At 37.3% G+C, this 14,292-nt stretch overlaps 2 protein-coding genes and 2 pseudogenes across 2 annotated transcripts; 2 read left to right on the top strand and 2 right to left on the bottom strand.

Moving 5' to 3' along the window:
• Positions 1-1,219: 1,219 nt before the first annotated feature.
• DEFB127 (defensin beta 127) lies at positions 1,220-7,293 on the top strand. Its single transcript, XM_011380169.1, has 3 exons — positions 1,220-1,268; positions 2,780-3,001; positions 7,202-7,293. The coding sequence occupies exons 1-3, from the start codon at positions 1,220-1,222 to the stop codon at positions 7,291-7,293; spliced, it is 363 nt and encodes a 120-aa protein (XP_011378471.1).
• On the bottom strand, positions 7,290-11,659 carry LOC111731621 (annotated as a pseudogene).
• LOC111731627 lies at positions 8,597-8,714 on the top strand (annotated as a pseudogene).
• Positions 11,660-11,910: 251 nt separating the features above from the next.
• Positions 11,911-13,653, bottom strand: DEFB128 (defensin beta 128). Its single transcript, XM_011380168.1, has 2 exons — positions 13,605-13,653; positions 11,911-12,146 (listed from the first exon to the last, which is right to left on the bottom strand). Exons 1-2 carry the CDS (start codon positions 13,651-13,653, stop codon positions 11,911-11,913), a joined length of 285 nt encoding a protein of 94 aa, XP_011378470.1.
• Positions 13,654-14,292: the final 639 nt, after the last annotated feature.

The following is a 14,292-nucleotide window of genomic DNA, read 5'->3' as shown; positions in this document are numbered from 1 at the left end:
CCTGTATTAATCCAACTATCTGTTGTACATTTCTATATTTAGATAGGCAAGTGTTGCCAGTGGCATTACACAGAAGCATACATTGATACTACTATAAATTCAATTAGTTCATCTACACAGTCTTGAGGCTATTGTATTGGACCACATACAGTCAGAGCCTGACTGAAAGGTTGTTAAACTAAGGGCTATAAAGATGGTATAATCCCTCAAAGCTTATTTTATCAATTATAGTACTCAGTTGGAATACAGGATAAATTGTTATGATTCAAAAAGATTTCTAGGTTGGTCTTAGACATGAAAATGACTGAAAGCCAGTCAAAGGAAAGTCTGTCTTTCAAAAGAGCTATAATGCCATAGAAGTCAAAGCTTGTGTAACAAAATTATTCACACAATCTCCTAAACCTGCACTAACAGGAAATGTGTTGCTAAAGTAGCAGAGTCTCCAGGAGAATTTCCCCACTCCTCCAACTTCCTCCAAGATATGGCCACTGAGATCAATGAGCAAGGAAAATCTTAGCAGAAAGAAGAGCAGAAAGAATACAAATTAACTAAAGAGTTCTCTATACTGGGGGGGGTGCGAGGGGGGATTCTTGCTATTATAGTCCATCAGGACAATGCTTTATGCTATGTTATCTCTGTCTTTTCTTCATTTTTTGCTGTTTCTAAATGAAATTTTTATTTTAGTCATCCTATTATTCTTCCATTATTTTACATTGCTTGTCTTTGAATAATTAATCTAGGATATGAAAATGAAAATTGGCTAGTATTTGGATTGACTGAAATTGGATTGACAGTCACCCAGAGATCCTTGACTTAGCTGAATGCAGTAAATGGAATGGGTTTCATTATTTATATTGCCTCATTCATTCATAGAAGTGAGTACATGTCTGCCTTGGTCTAGCTGGGCAGGGAGCCAAAGTAGAGAAAGCACAGACTCTTATCACCAGCAGTCCACGGCCCACAGAATGGCATCAGGTGTGATGAAATGGAACACGCTGTGTCTCTGAATTCCATGTGGGGGTAAAATGGGTGACCTCAAATTTCCTGTGCCTGCCCACATGATGCAAATTCCACAGTTCAGAAGTTTGGGGGCACACTTCATATCGTACCATGTGTTCTGGTTCAGTGCATAAGAATTCAAGTCTCTGAGGAAGGTGACATGGTGTGCAATTCACTGGACCAAGAGCTTTGGCTGCTACCTCCTTTGAGAAGCCTGGCCATGAAGCTCATCCTGATCATTGCAATTCTGCTATTCCAGAAACCCACAGGTAATCCAGAGCTTCCCCGGGACTCACGCAAATCAACAATGGGATGGAATATTTTTAAGAATCTGAGGTAATTTCATAAGTCACAGTATAATAAGATAGATCCACTAGAGATAGCTGAAGTCTACCCAACATCATCAGAAATTCCCTCTTCCTAAGGCCTTCTACCATGGTACTAGTCTTAAAAAGGAGTACTTGGAGCTGAAAAGAGATCCTAATTTCCTCTGGGAAGGTCACATTATAGAAAGAAATGAGCTCAATATCTAGGGATGCCCTTATTTCTGTGGATACAGTTTTTACTCTGGCACCCAACCATATTCCATATTTATTAGTCTATTTTACTACACTGTGTAAATAGTGGAAGAAGCACAGACTTTGGAGTCAGTTTGAGAAACGTGGCTTCAGTGTTTACTGCTAGTTTGTCAACTTTCAATAAATGGTGAAGACTCTCTGAGCCTGTTTTGTCACTTGTGGAGATAATGATTTCTGGCTCATGGGGGCTTTGTTAAATTATATAACATTTGTGAAACATCTAGCTTGGCACATACTAAGAACTTAAAAATTAGTTTTCCTTTCTCTTTCAAAACCAGATCTCTTACATTTGTCTCTTATTATAGGAATAGTAATGGTCTGTCCCTGGCCCCCTAAACTCTTAAGAATCAAAGGAGCTCTAGAATCTGGGGTTGGAGATAGCATCTTTGTTTTCAGTCTTCATCTTCTAAGATCTATTCCAGGAGATTGTACAAGCCCCGGAGCCAAAATTTGAACATCCTAACTTTTAGGTCATTGAAAATATTTCAGATCACTAAAGGAAAGAATATATATCAAGGTGAGCAAAGGTCTAGAGCTGAACATTAGAGACATTCTTGCCTATGGAGGTGGAGGAAAAATGAGGAGTTGTAGAGGGATAAAATCAAGATTATTGTGATGACGTAAAGCCAAAGGAAGATATGCATTGACAGAATGTACAATGCTACAAATTAATAGGGGAGGAAGATTATTGAGGGGAAAATATACGTGACTGGACAATAAGGACGTTATTCTTGACCATGGTAGTGAGCCTGAACCCAAGAGCATAGTTCGACTCAGACATACATACATAGTAAAGAAATTATTATTGTCTGAGTATCAGAGGTGGGGCAATAGTAAAAAAGTAGTATCCTGAGAACATTCAAATGGAGGTAGATTTGCTGAGGTTCCCAGATGGAGCATAGTGTCATAGCCTAAAGAATTTAGGTCCTTTATTTTCCCAAACAAGATCTGATGCTCTTGGTGGAGTCCACCAGATGTTGGCTGAAAGCCCAAAATCTTGGAGGAACTAAATATGAGAAATGAGTTAGACATAAACACTGAGGTTTATCTTCTTGGGGCATCCTTTGTGGGATATTTTGGGTATATGCCTTGTGGATCTCCCATACACCTAATCCCTGCAAACATTTTCTATCCACCCCATGTTCAAAGTTGCCTTTTGGTCTCAAATACTGACGTTGGCCTATTGTTCTTTATGTGCACAGTAACTGAACAACTTAAGAAATGCTGGGGTGAATATATACAAGGACACTGCAGGAAAATATGCAAAATAAGTGAAATACGTCAAGTACTATGTGAAAATGGGAGATATTGTTGCCTCAATATCGTGGAACTGGAAGCACGTAAAAAAATTACAAAGCCACCTCGTCCAAAGCCAATGACATATGCGTTGACTTTTCCTCAAGATTATGATACAAATATAGAAAGTAATTAACCCCCAAGACAAATTCTACATAAATCAAGTATAATTTTTCATTCATTTATTTCTTAATGTTTCAAAACACTAAAGTGAAGAGATCCACACCTTTTCTCTTCTGATTCCTTAATCCCCAGAAGACCCTAAAGCAGATTCTAATAAAGCTCATTGCCAGTTTTCTGACTGATTTGTTCTTTAACCAGAGATTGAGCGTTCAATATACCAAGTGATGAATTGATAAGAACAACTCAGAACCTCCCCTTGAAAAGTAGTTATAACCAATGCAATAAAAAAAAAATCTATAATGTGGAAGACTGGAACATGAAACTCAGGAAAGTAGATATGTAATTCAGGAGAGGGAAAGGTGAAGTGAAGTATTCAGGGGAAATGCATGAGTGAGTTTAAAGTGGTGCCTTGTGAAATGTGTCGAATTTCAACAGGTGACTGTTAGTAGAGAAGGTGATTTGAGTGAATGGAATGAAATCAACAAATGGAAGGAAATTGGAAAAGACTGGATATTTTAGGAGAATATACATGCACTTTTTTTGGTTTAAGAATAACACATCCAAAGTTGAACTATGGGGAAGTCTAATTTCTTTAGTTCCTATGTAAAAGCGGTGAGCTAGGAAGAAAGAGATGAATAGGATTCCACTATTATGGAGTCACTATATAAGGTGGAGGCAGACATAAATGTGTAACTCCAAGACAGAGTAGCTTCTTTGTTATTGTTGTTTTATGTGTTACCATCAGTAATGTATTCTTTTGGTGATTGGGGTCCTTTGGGGTTTGGAGAAAAATGTGAAGGACCTAGAAGTTAGTCTGAATTGCAGTATTAGAAGGGCCAAAATCCAAAATACTGACACCACCAAATGCTGGCAAGGATGTGGAGCAAAACTCTCATTTATTACTGGGGGAGATGCAAAGTGGTAGAGCCAGTTTGGAGGATAGTTTGACAATTCCTCATAAAACTAAACACACCCTTACCATACAATTCAGCAATTGCAGTCCTTAGTATTTACCTGGATGAGCTGAAAACTGTCTACACAAAAATTTGCACCCAGGTGTTTATAGCAGTTTTATTCATTATTACCAAAACTTGGAAGAAACCAAGATGTCCTTCAGTAAGTGAATGGATAAATAAACTGTGGTACCTCCAACAATGAAATATTATTCAACACTAAAAAGAAATGAAATATTAAGTCATGAAAAGACATGAAGGAATCTTAAATGCATATTACTACTTGAAAGAAGCCAACCTGAAAAGGCTACATTCTGTATGATTCCAACTATAAGACATTCTGGAAAAGACAAAACTAGGGGGACGATAAAAAGATCAAAAAGGAAAGAACGGGTAGAACATGGAGGATTTTTAGGGCTGTGAAACTATTCTATATTGTAGATACTAAAATGTAGATATGTGTCATTCTATTTTTGTCACAGCCCATAGAATGTGCAACACCAAGAATGAACCCTAATGCAAACTGTGGACATTGAGTGATGATGTTTTGGGATAGGTTTACAAATGCCAGATGTTGATAATGGGGGAGGCTGTGTATGTGTGGGGAAGGGGGAATACAGGAAATCTCTGTACCTCCCACTCAATTTTGTTGTGAATCTAAAATTACTCTAAAAAAATAAACTCTATTAAAATATACATATATATTATATATATTATCAAAACTCAACAGTTACTACAGCAATTGTTTAGAACTTAAATGAGCAAAAGTTTTTTGGGGAGGTGTATTTTATCAGACATGGTTTAGAATTGCCAGCACACAACAATAATAAAAAAGCAGACTCTTAGCTGGTTTTATTAGTGTTCTTAAAATTGCTTCAGACAATTTATGTCCTTATTATCTACTCAAAGGCTAACCACTCTGTCCACCAGTTCCCAATAAAGTGAACCAGAAAAAAAGTCACCTTTCATCAAGTTTAAAAACAAAACAAAACATGAGGACATGATTGCAGTCTGAACAGCCATGATGATAAACTAGCTCTCAGGGTGGAGAGGGGAACTGATTTCCTGATTTAAAGGATTTGCTATGTTCCTGGTATAAATTCTCCCACACAGCTGATCTCAAGCTACAATGTGAAGTCACTGAATGTGGAGTTGGGAAGTAATGCTCACAATCGGCTCCATCTAGCCAGTACAGCCCCACTAGCACACCACTACCTAGTGTGCTAATGTAGTAATTAGAGCATATGTTACTCACTGAGAGCCATGCAGATGCTGTGTGAACATGGCTCTTCTGACTGAAAGAGCTTTCCAGAGCCTGGCAGACAACAGTACTAGCTACACTCAAACACAACCTGGATGCTGGGATGCACATCTTGTGGGCAGTGTACACACTTCTCATTCACTCCCACCCCCCCAAGTAAGGCAATCACATTAGGTTCTGAGTCCAGAGTGGATGTTGGGAATCAAGCCTCAGAAAACAGTGAGTAATGACAAAGGCGATCTCAGAAGACTCTTGGATTGCAGTCAAGGCAGGAGGCTGAGGTAGGCGTGTGTGTGTCAGTGAATATGTGCAAGTTCTCCAGAATGTGCGTGATCTCGTGCACAAGGATGAGTTAAAAACAACCAGTCATGTGAAGCAGTCTTAGAGGGAAAGATGTCTTAGAATCAGAGATGTCCCTTCCTCCATTTCAATACACTAGAGTCACAGTTCTAATCTGCACAAGGGAAGTGGGAAGATATGATCTTTGAACTGGTATAAGACTGGAACTTTGAAAAAGAGAAAAAGTGAACAAAAATGTGTTGAATCTGACCAGGATAGAAGTCATTAGGAAATACTGCTCAGCAAGAAAGGGGAATTTAATTTGGCTCAGTTGGAAAGAAATCATATAATAATTCACAAAACTAGTTATGAGAAATTTTAATAAACTATCTGTATTTTGTGAGGGCCCACTCATCATACCTTCCAACAGTGCAATGTCAACTGTTATTAAAGTTTTCTTTGCTTCATAAAGTCTACTAGTAACTGACTACCCAAACTCCTGCTCCCTACTAGCTAAAGGAGCAATTAACACATATTTGGACTGACTAAGTAAATGAAAGTTGAGATAAAGCTAAATAATGAGTAGAGGTTGTTATTTCAAAAAGAAATTTGTGGGGAAAGAATATAGAAAGAGAATTTAATGCATAGAAAACGGCTTATGCTAAGGTCCTGAGGTAGGAGAAATATGGCATGTTGGAAGAAACAGGGTTCATGGGTAGAGAACAGGAGAAAGAATAATGTTGAAGAGGTAAGCAGAGACCAATTAGACTTGTTAGGGCTAAGAGACCATGTTAAAGATTTCGATCTTTAACTGAAGAGGAATAGGTAGCCATCAAATATTTTAAGCAGAGAATGATGTGGTCAGGTCTGTACTTTTTAATCACTCTGTATTGAGTGCATATTAAAACTGGAAGTAGATATGGAGAGAGAGATCAAAGGTTCTTACAATGGGCCAGGTGAGAGGTGGTTTGGATCATAGTCGAAGTAGTGAAGGGGGAACAGAGTGGGTAGATTCAAGAGCTATTTGGCAGCTCTAATTTATAATAATTGATTATTCACTGGATGTGGTGGGAGTGAGGATAACTTCCAGGTTTCAGCCCACAGTGACATGAGAAACTGGGTGATTATGATGTCATTCACTGAAGGATAGTGTATATGTAGTATACATATTCACCGAAAGGGAATATGTATATATCTTTGTCATACCTCATTATCACAACTCCAACTGCTGATTTAAATACCTTGAATGAATTCTGGAAGCCATGGATTGAAACAATGATATAGTCTAAACAGTTATGATACATAGAGTTGGTAAGTGAAGGCTCAGTGAGATTCCGCCAATACACCAAGAAGGCAGCAGGATCCGACATTTGAAGTATACAGTAACTCTGCTGGAATTATAAATAAATCTTCCTTTATTTAAGTGACTATAAATGGTGCTGATTCTACTTCCTTCAATACAGTAATTCTAGGTCATCTACTCACTCTTCCCAGAATCCACTGATTTGCTATCACTTCATGCCCCAATTCACTCTTTCCCCTCAACTAGCCCAATTTCAGAGGGAAAGGAGACTGTGTCTTCACTATGCCTGGAAATATGGTTTGATCGAGGGTGAGGTGGCTCTCTGAAACAGAAACAATGCCCAGGGAAATACAGTTTTTTTTTTCTTGAACCATTACTTAAGATAATTTTCTCCTTTTTTTCTAAAAAGCAAGCACTGTTAGTCGTAGTGCAGTATCTCCTCACAACACATCTGAATGTGGAGATCAGAACAAGCCAACCGTGTTAACTAATGAATGCTAGTCAAGCAATACTATAAAAGTGATTCTGTATGAGACCTTGTAGAAAACAGATTTCATTTCAGCACTTTCTGCTAACTTTTGTTTTGTTTTGTTTTGCTCTTATTTATCTGGAAATTTAGCTTCCATTTAATTTAGACTCTTTTCCCAAAGGAATCTTACTTGAAAAGCAAGGTCCCTATCTTTGTCCTTCTGGCCAGGAAACTCAACAAACTTCTTAGCAGATTCAATGCTGTGAAACATAGCAAATGTCGACCCCTTAAATGCTTTGTGCAATGTTCTTCTCATCTGAATATTCAGTACTTGACCTTTATCTTCTAACCATTCTTTTTATGTCAACAAAGGTTGCATCAGTTGGGAAACTTTTAAATTAGATGTTTTTTACATTATTTTTATACTCATCAGTCACTTCGGAGAGGGGTTTGCTTGAAAATCTGATTCTAGTTTTAGCTTCACTTATTTCTATGAGTTCTGCCTTTGATCTGCTCAATGCTTCTACTATTACATCAAAGGTTTAACCTGCTAAATTTCATCATTATCTCCAAAGTTACCCAGCCTTCATCCAATTTGATCTGTTTCTTTAAAATTTTTTTCTGGGGCAAATTGAAGTCACCAAAATAACACTCAATTTGATGATAAATTTTGGCCTCCAGGGCAGCTGTTTTTTATTATCACCATTTTCACCCTTTCTGGCTATCTCTAAGGTCTTGATCCCACCAAGCTACATCACACGATCACTACTAGTGATAACAACATCTCAGTCTCCCTTCGCCACTTGCTGGCCTAACACACTTAAGGGAGAGTCATCTTTTGTTCCTTTTTAAATTGGGTTGTTATTTTATTATTGAGTTGCAATAGTTCTTTATGTATTCTAGATAAAGTCTCTATCAGACATATGATTTGCCAAAATTTTCTACCATTCTGTGGATTATCTCTGTATGGTGTCCATTGAAGCATAAAAGTTTTTAATTTTGTTAATGTTCAGTTGTTCGCTGTATTCTTAATTTTTTTTAAATAAAGGTAGACTCCATGCAAACTCTGGGAGGTGTGCTGTGTGTTTGTGCAAGTCATCAGATGTGTTACTTGAAATAAGCTTTTTTTCTCCCCAGCATGGTAATGCTTACCATGTCACTGTTCTTAACTAAAAAATACTGTACGTCTCTAAATTTTTATTTTACTACTTCAAATTGGTTAACTATGTTTTACTTTATCTAAGAACCATAATTCTTTTTAATTTGTAGTAGAAATTATATATAATTGCCTTCCAAATCTTACCAGGTTGAAACATAACAAGAAATCCTAAAAGAGTCTATGGCCATGCCGCCCTGAACAAGCCCGATCCCATCTGATCTCGGAGCTAAGCAGGATCGGGCCTGGTTAGTACTTGGATGAGAGACTACCTAGGAAGACCAGGTGCTGTAGGCATAAAAAATAAAAATAAAAATAAAAAATAAAGGATTGTAAGCTGACAAAGTCCTTGTAATTTTTGAAGTCAACCAAGGGTTGCTCCCCTCAAAAAATAAAAAACAAATAATAAAAAAAGAAATCCTAAAAGATTGTTATTCTGTCATTTGCATACTTCCGTTTTTACATAAGATAGAGATTTCAGATGTGCCTAAGTCTTATGTAACCAACCTGATTCTCAGACTCAGGAAATATCATTTAATGGCATCTGGGTTTTTGATATTTATCTGACATGAACTATTTGAATAGGGGTTATTTAATGGTAATATCTGAATTATTATTTCTTATAATTATTTTCTACTAGTTTATCCATATTTTCTAATAGCATTAATTGGCTATTTTTTGAAAGCTTGATAAGTACCACACTGGAAATGAATATCTATATATTCCCAAGAACCACTGATTAATTGAGGCTAAATTAGAACGTATGAACATAAAATATCATCATGAAGTTGCTTTGATCATGGCTTGTCTTAAGAGTCTCATGCTCTACCAACAGAGCTAGCCAGGCATCAGCTGATCATGGCTTGTCTTAAATACTTGGTTATCTCTAAAACCAATGGTTGAAGTGGATCTTAATTGTTGTCACTGTCATAATCCTAGTCTTTACTAATTAAGTATTACTAAGGAACAAATCCTCTATTTGTACCTCTGTGCTGAAAAATTGTCCAATACACAATTTATCATATCTTAGATATGAGGTCATAGGAAACATAAGCCCACTAAAACTCACTTCAGAAAAGGAGGACCTATTATAAGAAATGATAACAATCACATGAAGCCGTAGGGACTAGAACCAATAGAATCAAAAGGAACTGGAAATCAATCTCTCTCTCTCTCTCACTCTGTCTCTTTCTCCCTCCCCTCCTCCTTCCCTGCCTCCCTCCCTTCATCTTTTCTAATTCAGTAGTGTACCAGGACCCAACTTGGATATCCATAAAAGTAGGTTCGGCCTCTATATACACATCTGTTACCCACCCTGGTCAAATTACTTGTAGCCAAGATAGCAGGGTTATCTGGTCCTTCACTCTCTTGCCAGAGCCCATAGAATTAAGTTCCCTGAGAAGATCTATGAGCAAATTTTCTAAGAAGGGATGAGTGTGAATAGGAAATAATTAATATCTCCTGCACCTTTTATGAGCATTGTCCAAGACCCCCAGAGAGACGGGTGGCCCTAATTGCTGCTATGTAGTAGAAAACTGACTGGAACATTCTGGCAATTGAAAAACGTCCTATGAATAAGATTTTGGAGAATGTTCTAAAAATAGATCCAAGAATAATAAGGTACCAATAATACTGCCAAAAGTGTGCATAATAAAAATATAGGATTTCAATTTAATTTTGTATATAAAAATAAAGTGGACAAATAAACGTGCATCTAACAATTACTGACCATATCCACTTCTCCTATAAGTATGGAGGGATATAAGAAGGATAGTAGGGGAAAAGTCAAAGCAAAAATTAGATCCACCCAAAGTAGAATTCAAGGCTTCATTTTCTGTTCAGTTCATTATAACCCTCTCTCCCAACACAGGAAATACTTCACTGGTTGTTCTGATACTAACTAAACCAAATGGATTCTTGTATCTAATTTATCTGCGGATTCATGTAGAATAGAGGACCCATGTAGATTAAAGACAATGGGTAAGACCCATCTTTACATCCTAGTGACAAAATGCATCCTCCCTAAAAATGCCCGTTATGATCCACAGTGATGGAAGACTGAAAAAGACAGGAACCTATGAAGTGTTGCAATAAAGAAAGGGCTTCCTATATGAGCCTTTTAAAAAACACTCTGAGAATTAAATTGAAATAGTTATCCACTAGCTTATAAGGTGCTGAAATCATCAACAAAAATATCAAAAATTCTATAACCTTGTTTCCCATACACTTCTCCAAAATTCTCAGAAGGCACACTTAAAACATTAACTTACCCAGCTAAATATTTGTCTCCCTGTCCTCCCTGTGAAACAAGATGGTGAGCTGCTCATGGAGGAATAGGCCCATTTATTTTTTTATCCCAGATGAGTAAAAATATCAGCTTCACTAAAATTATTTATGACCTGTACTTGAACCAATCAATATCAATGGATGTCACCGCAAAATGGTATGTTCTATTCATCTGGAGAGCATTTCCAACCACCACGACCTACTGAAACTGTATTTACCTCATAAGAAGCTTCTTAAATATGGCCTCCTTATTTATAATGTTTTAAATTTCATACTATTTTTTTAAAATTTCAACTTTACAAAATTATAAGATATTTAAAGTGTATATTGTGGTGATTTGATATACATGACTCCTCCATCTAGTTAATTAACAGTCATCACCTCATATATTTATCTTTCTCTCTCTTTTTTATTAGTGGGGTGGGGGTGAGGGGTGGTGAGATCATTTAAGTACTACTCTCCTAGCAAATTTCAATTATAAAATAGAGTGTTTTAACTATAGTCATTATATTTTACCCTAGATCCTCTGACCTTATTCATCTTACAGCAGAAAGTTTATAAATTTTATGCTATTGAAACAAACAGAGTATATAATGATTTCAAAGATCCTAAGAGTAATATTCACCTAAAAAAAAGTGTCAACTGGTTGTTCAAAATGCTACTAAAAAAGGAAATGAAGCGTGCATATTAAATGAGCTTCAAATGAAGTATTGGAATTATCACCAGCTGACATTATTGTCCATTAGACCTGCCCCAATAAACGGTATAAAAAGGTTCAAATATCTTGCCTTTCTCTAATGAAATCTTGCTTGTCAGAATAACCTTCTGTACTTGTCCCTACACACACAAAGTTGGGACATTCAGATCTGCTTAGATATAAGAAACTTCATTAAAAGTAGGAGTAATACCTGAAATGCTATAAAAAGGGAGGGGCTAACTTCTACCTCCACCAACATGTTCACTTCATCCCTATATCACCCATCTTACTAGTATAATGCCCAGAACATGACTAACTATTCATTTATGTTTGAAGTGTTCAAAAAAGTGAGTGAATACATTAATAAATAAATTCAGAGAAGCATAGGACTTTATTACGTAGAGAATTAAGTTCACAGAAAGAAGTAGATAAATCTCTTGCCCCAGCCTGTTGTATTAGGTGGCACTTTTGATTTAGGAAGAGTAGAGACCAGTGGAGCAAGCACTTGATTTACGGTTGGATTGTGAAAACTGTGATGGTGGGTAAAATGACATAGTCCAGCTTCTGATCGGACAGCAATGGAAACTGAAGTACATCTTTGGCTTCCTCCTGTTTTTTGTTTCTGCCTTCATTAACACAACATAATTTCCCATTTAGACATGATATTTCAGATATTTCCCCCATTTCACATTTCTTCCTGCAGTAGCCTGCTATATTGTTAAAGCATTTTTTGGGTCGCACGGCATCTGTGCACAAGAAACAACATTGAACCCAGATTAGTTCCTGAAGCAGACTGGAAAAGGTGAGTGATTCTCCACATGCTTATGGCCTCCTGTGGTCCCAGAGTAAACTTTATGCTGATATGGGAAAGCTCAGAGCCTCCCCCTTGAAAAATATACTAAATTAAGGACATTCAAATCTCCAGCTCCTAGCCAATGCACAACTGGATCTGAGAACATTAGAACTTATATGACAAAAGTGAAGAAAGAGCACAATTTATGGTTCTTGAATGAAGCTATATTCAACCCCTAGGATCCTGGCAAATCTGACTCTATCTTCTATGCTCCAAAGTCAGCACTCCCTCAGTCCTACTCAGTCCAGTGTCCTCAGAGAGTACCAACTTGTCACCATGGCACTATTAAAAACCAAATTAACTTTTAAGAGTATAACAGTCAGTGGGTTTCACACTGACACGGGAAGCAGCAATCTCCCTCTACCAAGACTTCATGGGTCTCAGCAGTAAATGCTGTTGAGAACTTCTTCCCTTATTCAACCTTTATAACTTCTCCATAACCTGCTCCCCACCTCACTTGCTCACTTGCACTCTCTCCCCCACCCCTCACTCCTCTCACTCCTCTCTCCATCCTCTTTTTGGTCTCAGAATAATGTGTTGCCCAGGGATCAAACTCAATTCCATGTATACCTTTTTTCCTAGAGATCCAAATTGTCATCTATATGGAGTATTGCATTGAAGTCCTAAATCTTCTGTTTTCAGTTCTTTATTTGCCCCTGTATACAAGTTCATGGAATAAAGATGGAGAACGAACACAAGGTACTCCCTATCTTAAATTCCAGAACCAGGGAGCATCTTTGAAGGTTAGAAAGGTATTTTTAGAGCTCCAAAAAGACCATATGCCTTCCTACAGTGGCAAGGGAGAAGGGAACTCTCACTGACAGAGCTCCTACCATGAACTTGGTGCTTCACATTTGTAAACTCATGTAATCCTCACATGAAATACAATTATTATAAAATTTAGCCATTATACTCACTTAACAGATGAGGAAACTGAGATTCAAAGGGAGTATTAGCTCATTCAGACAACTAGTCTCTGATGAAGACATATTTTGACTTCACATCTATGTGACTCCAAAGCTTGTCCTGTTCTCCTTACTGCTGTAGTATAGACCAAACATGAATGAATGGAAAAAGAGATGGCCAGGTTCCTGGGTGAAAATTTTGTTGTACATTATAAAGATAATTTTAGATAATGGGCTCATATTTACCTTTGGACAGGACTTCCGAGCGTATGGCCCTGATCTATTTTTACATCCCTAGATGCTCTCTTCTAAGACACAGACTTAAGTCAGGCACCCAGGATACTTTCTATGATATTGGCAAGATACCAACAATCTTGAATACTCTGACCCCATCCCTATGGACAGTAACATCTCCTAGGATTTCATGGTACATTTGGACAAGTTACCTGTTGGTACCTCAAACAGCAGAATAATGAGAACCAGAAACAGCTTCATGTTTACAGACTTCTCAAGAAAATAGGCAGCAGGATTTCTTTGTCCCGTAATCTGTGTCACACAGAATCCTTCAAGATGAGCCAGAGTTTTGATGCTATCAGCATTCCGAGCTCTCATTTTAATCCACATGAATAAACAGAAAATCCAAGTCTACCTCCACCTACATTCCCAAATATGGAGTTCATAATCACAGAATGTTCCATCATATCACACCCACTCCTCCTTCCTCAGGATATGAGCTTCCAGAGAAACAATAATTTCTCCACCCGGGCCATCAGCCCATGAGGGTCAAGTTTGTTGGTCATATGTCTGGTCTGTGTGGGACATTCTAGTTCATTCTTATTTTTCCAATGTCCCATCAGCTAGTGCCACCTTTCACTCAAAAAAGTAACCTGGTTTAGAAGATTAATTAAATTGTTAACTAATCTAGGTAGACATATAAACCATCCAATAATATTTTTTAATGTATAAAACTTCCAGAAAATCATCTAGGAGTAAGATTACTTTTAGGTTCAGCTAGATAAATTAATATTATTTCAGAGTTTCTCATTCAGTACAACTCAATTCTACAGCTGAAGTCTTTCAGAAAATCACATCTCTTTGAAACAGTATTCGACTCATGAACTGGTCCCTGCCCTC

Source organism: Pteropus vampyrus, unplaced genomic scaffold (genome assembly GCF_000151845.1).
Source record: "Pteropus vampyrus isolate Shadow unplaced genomic scaffold, Pvam_2.0 Scaffold388, whole genome shotgun sequence".
NCBI lineage: Eukaryota > Metazoa > Chordata > Mammalia > Chiroptera > Pteropodidae > Pteropus > Pteropus vampyrus.
This window is presented reverse-complemented; position numbering and strand designations above follow the sequence as displayed.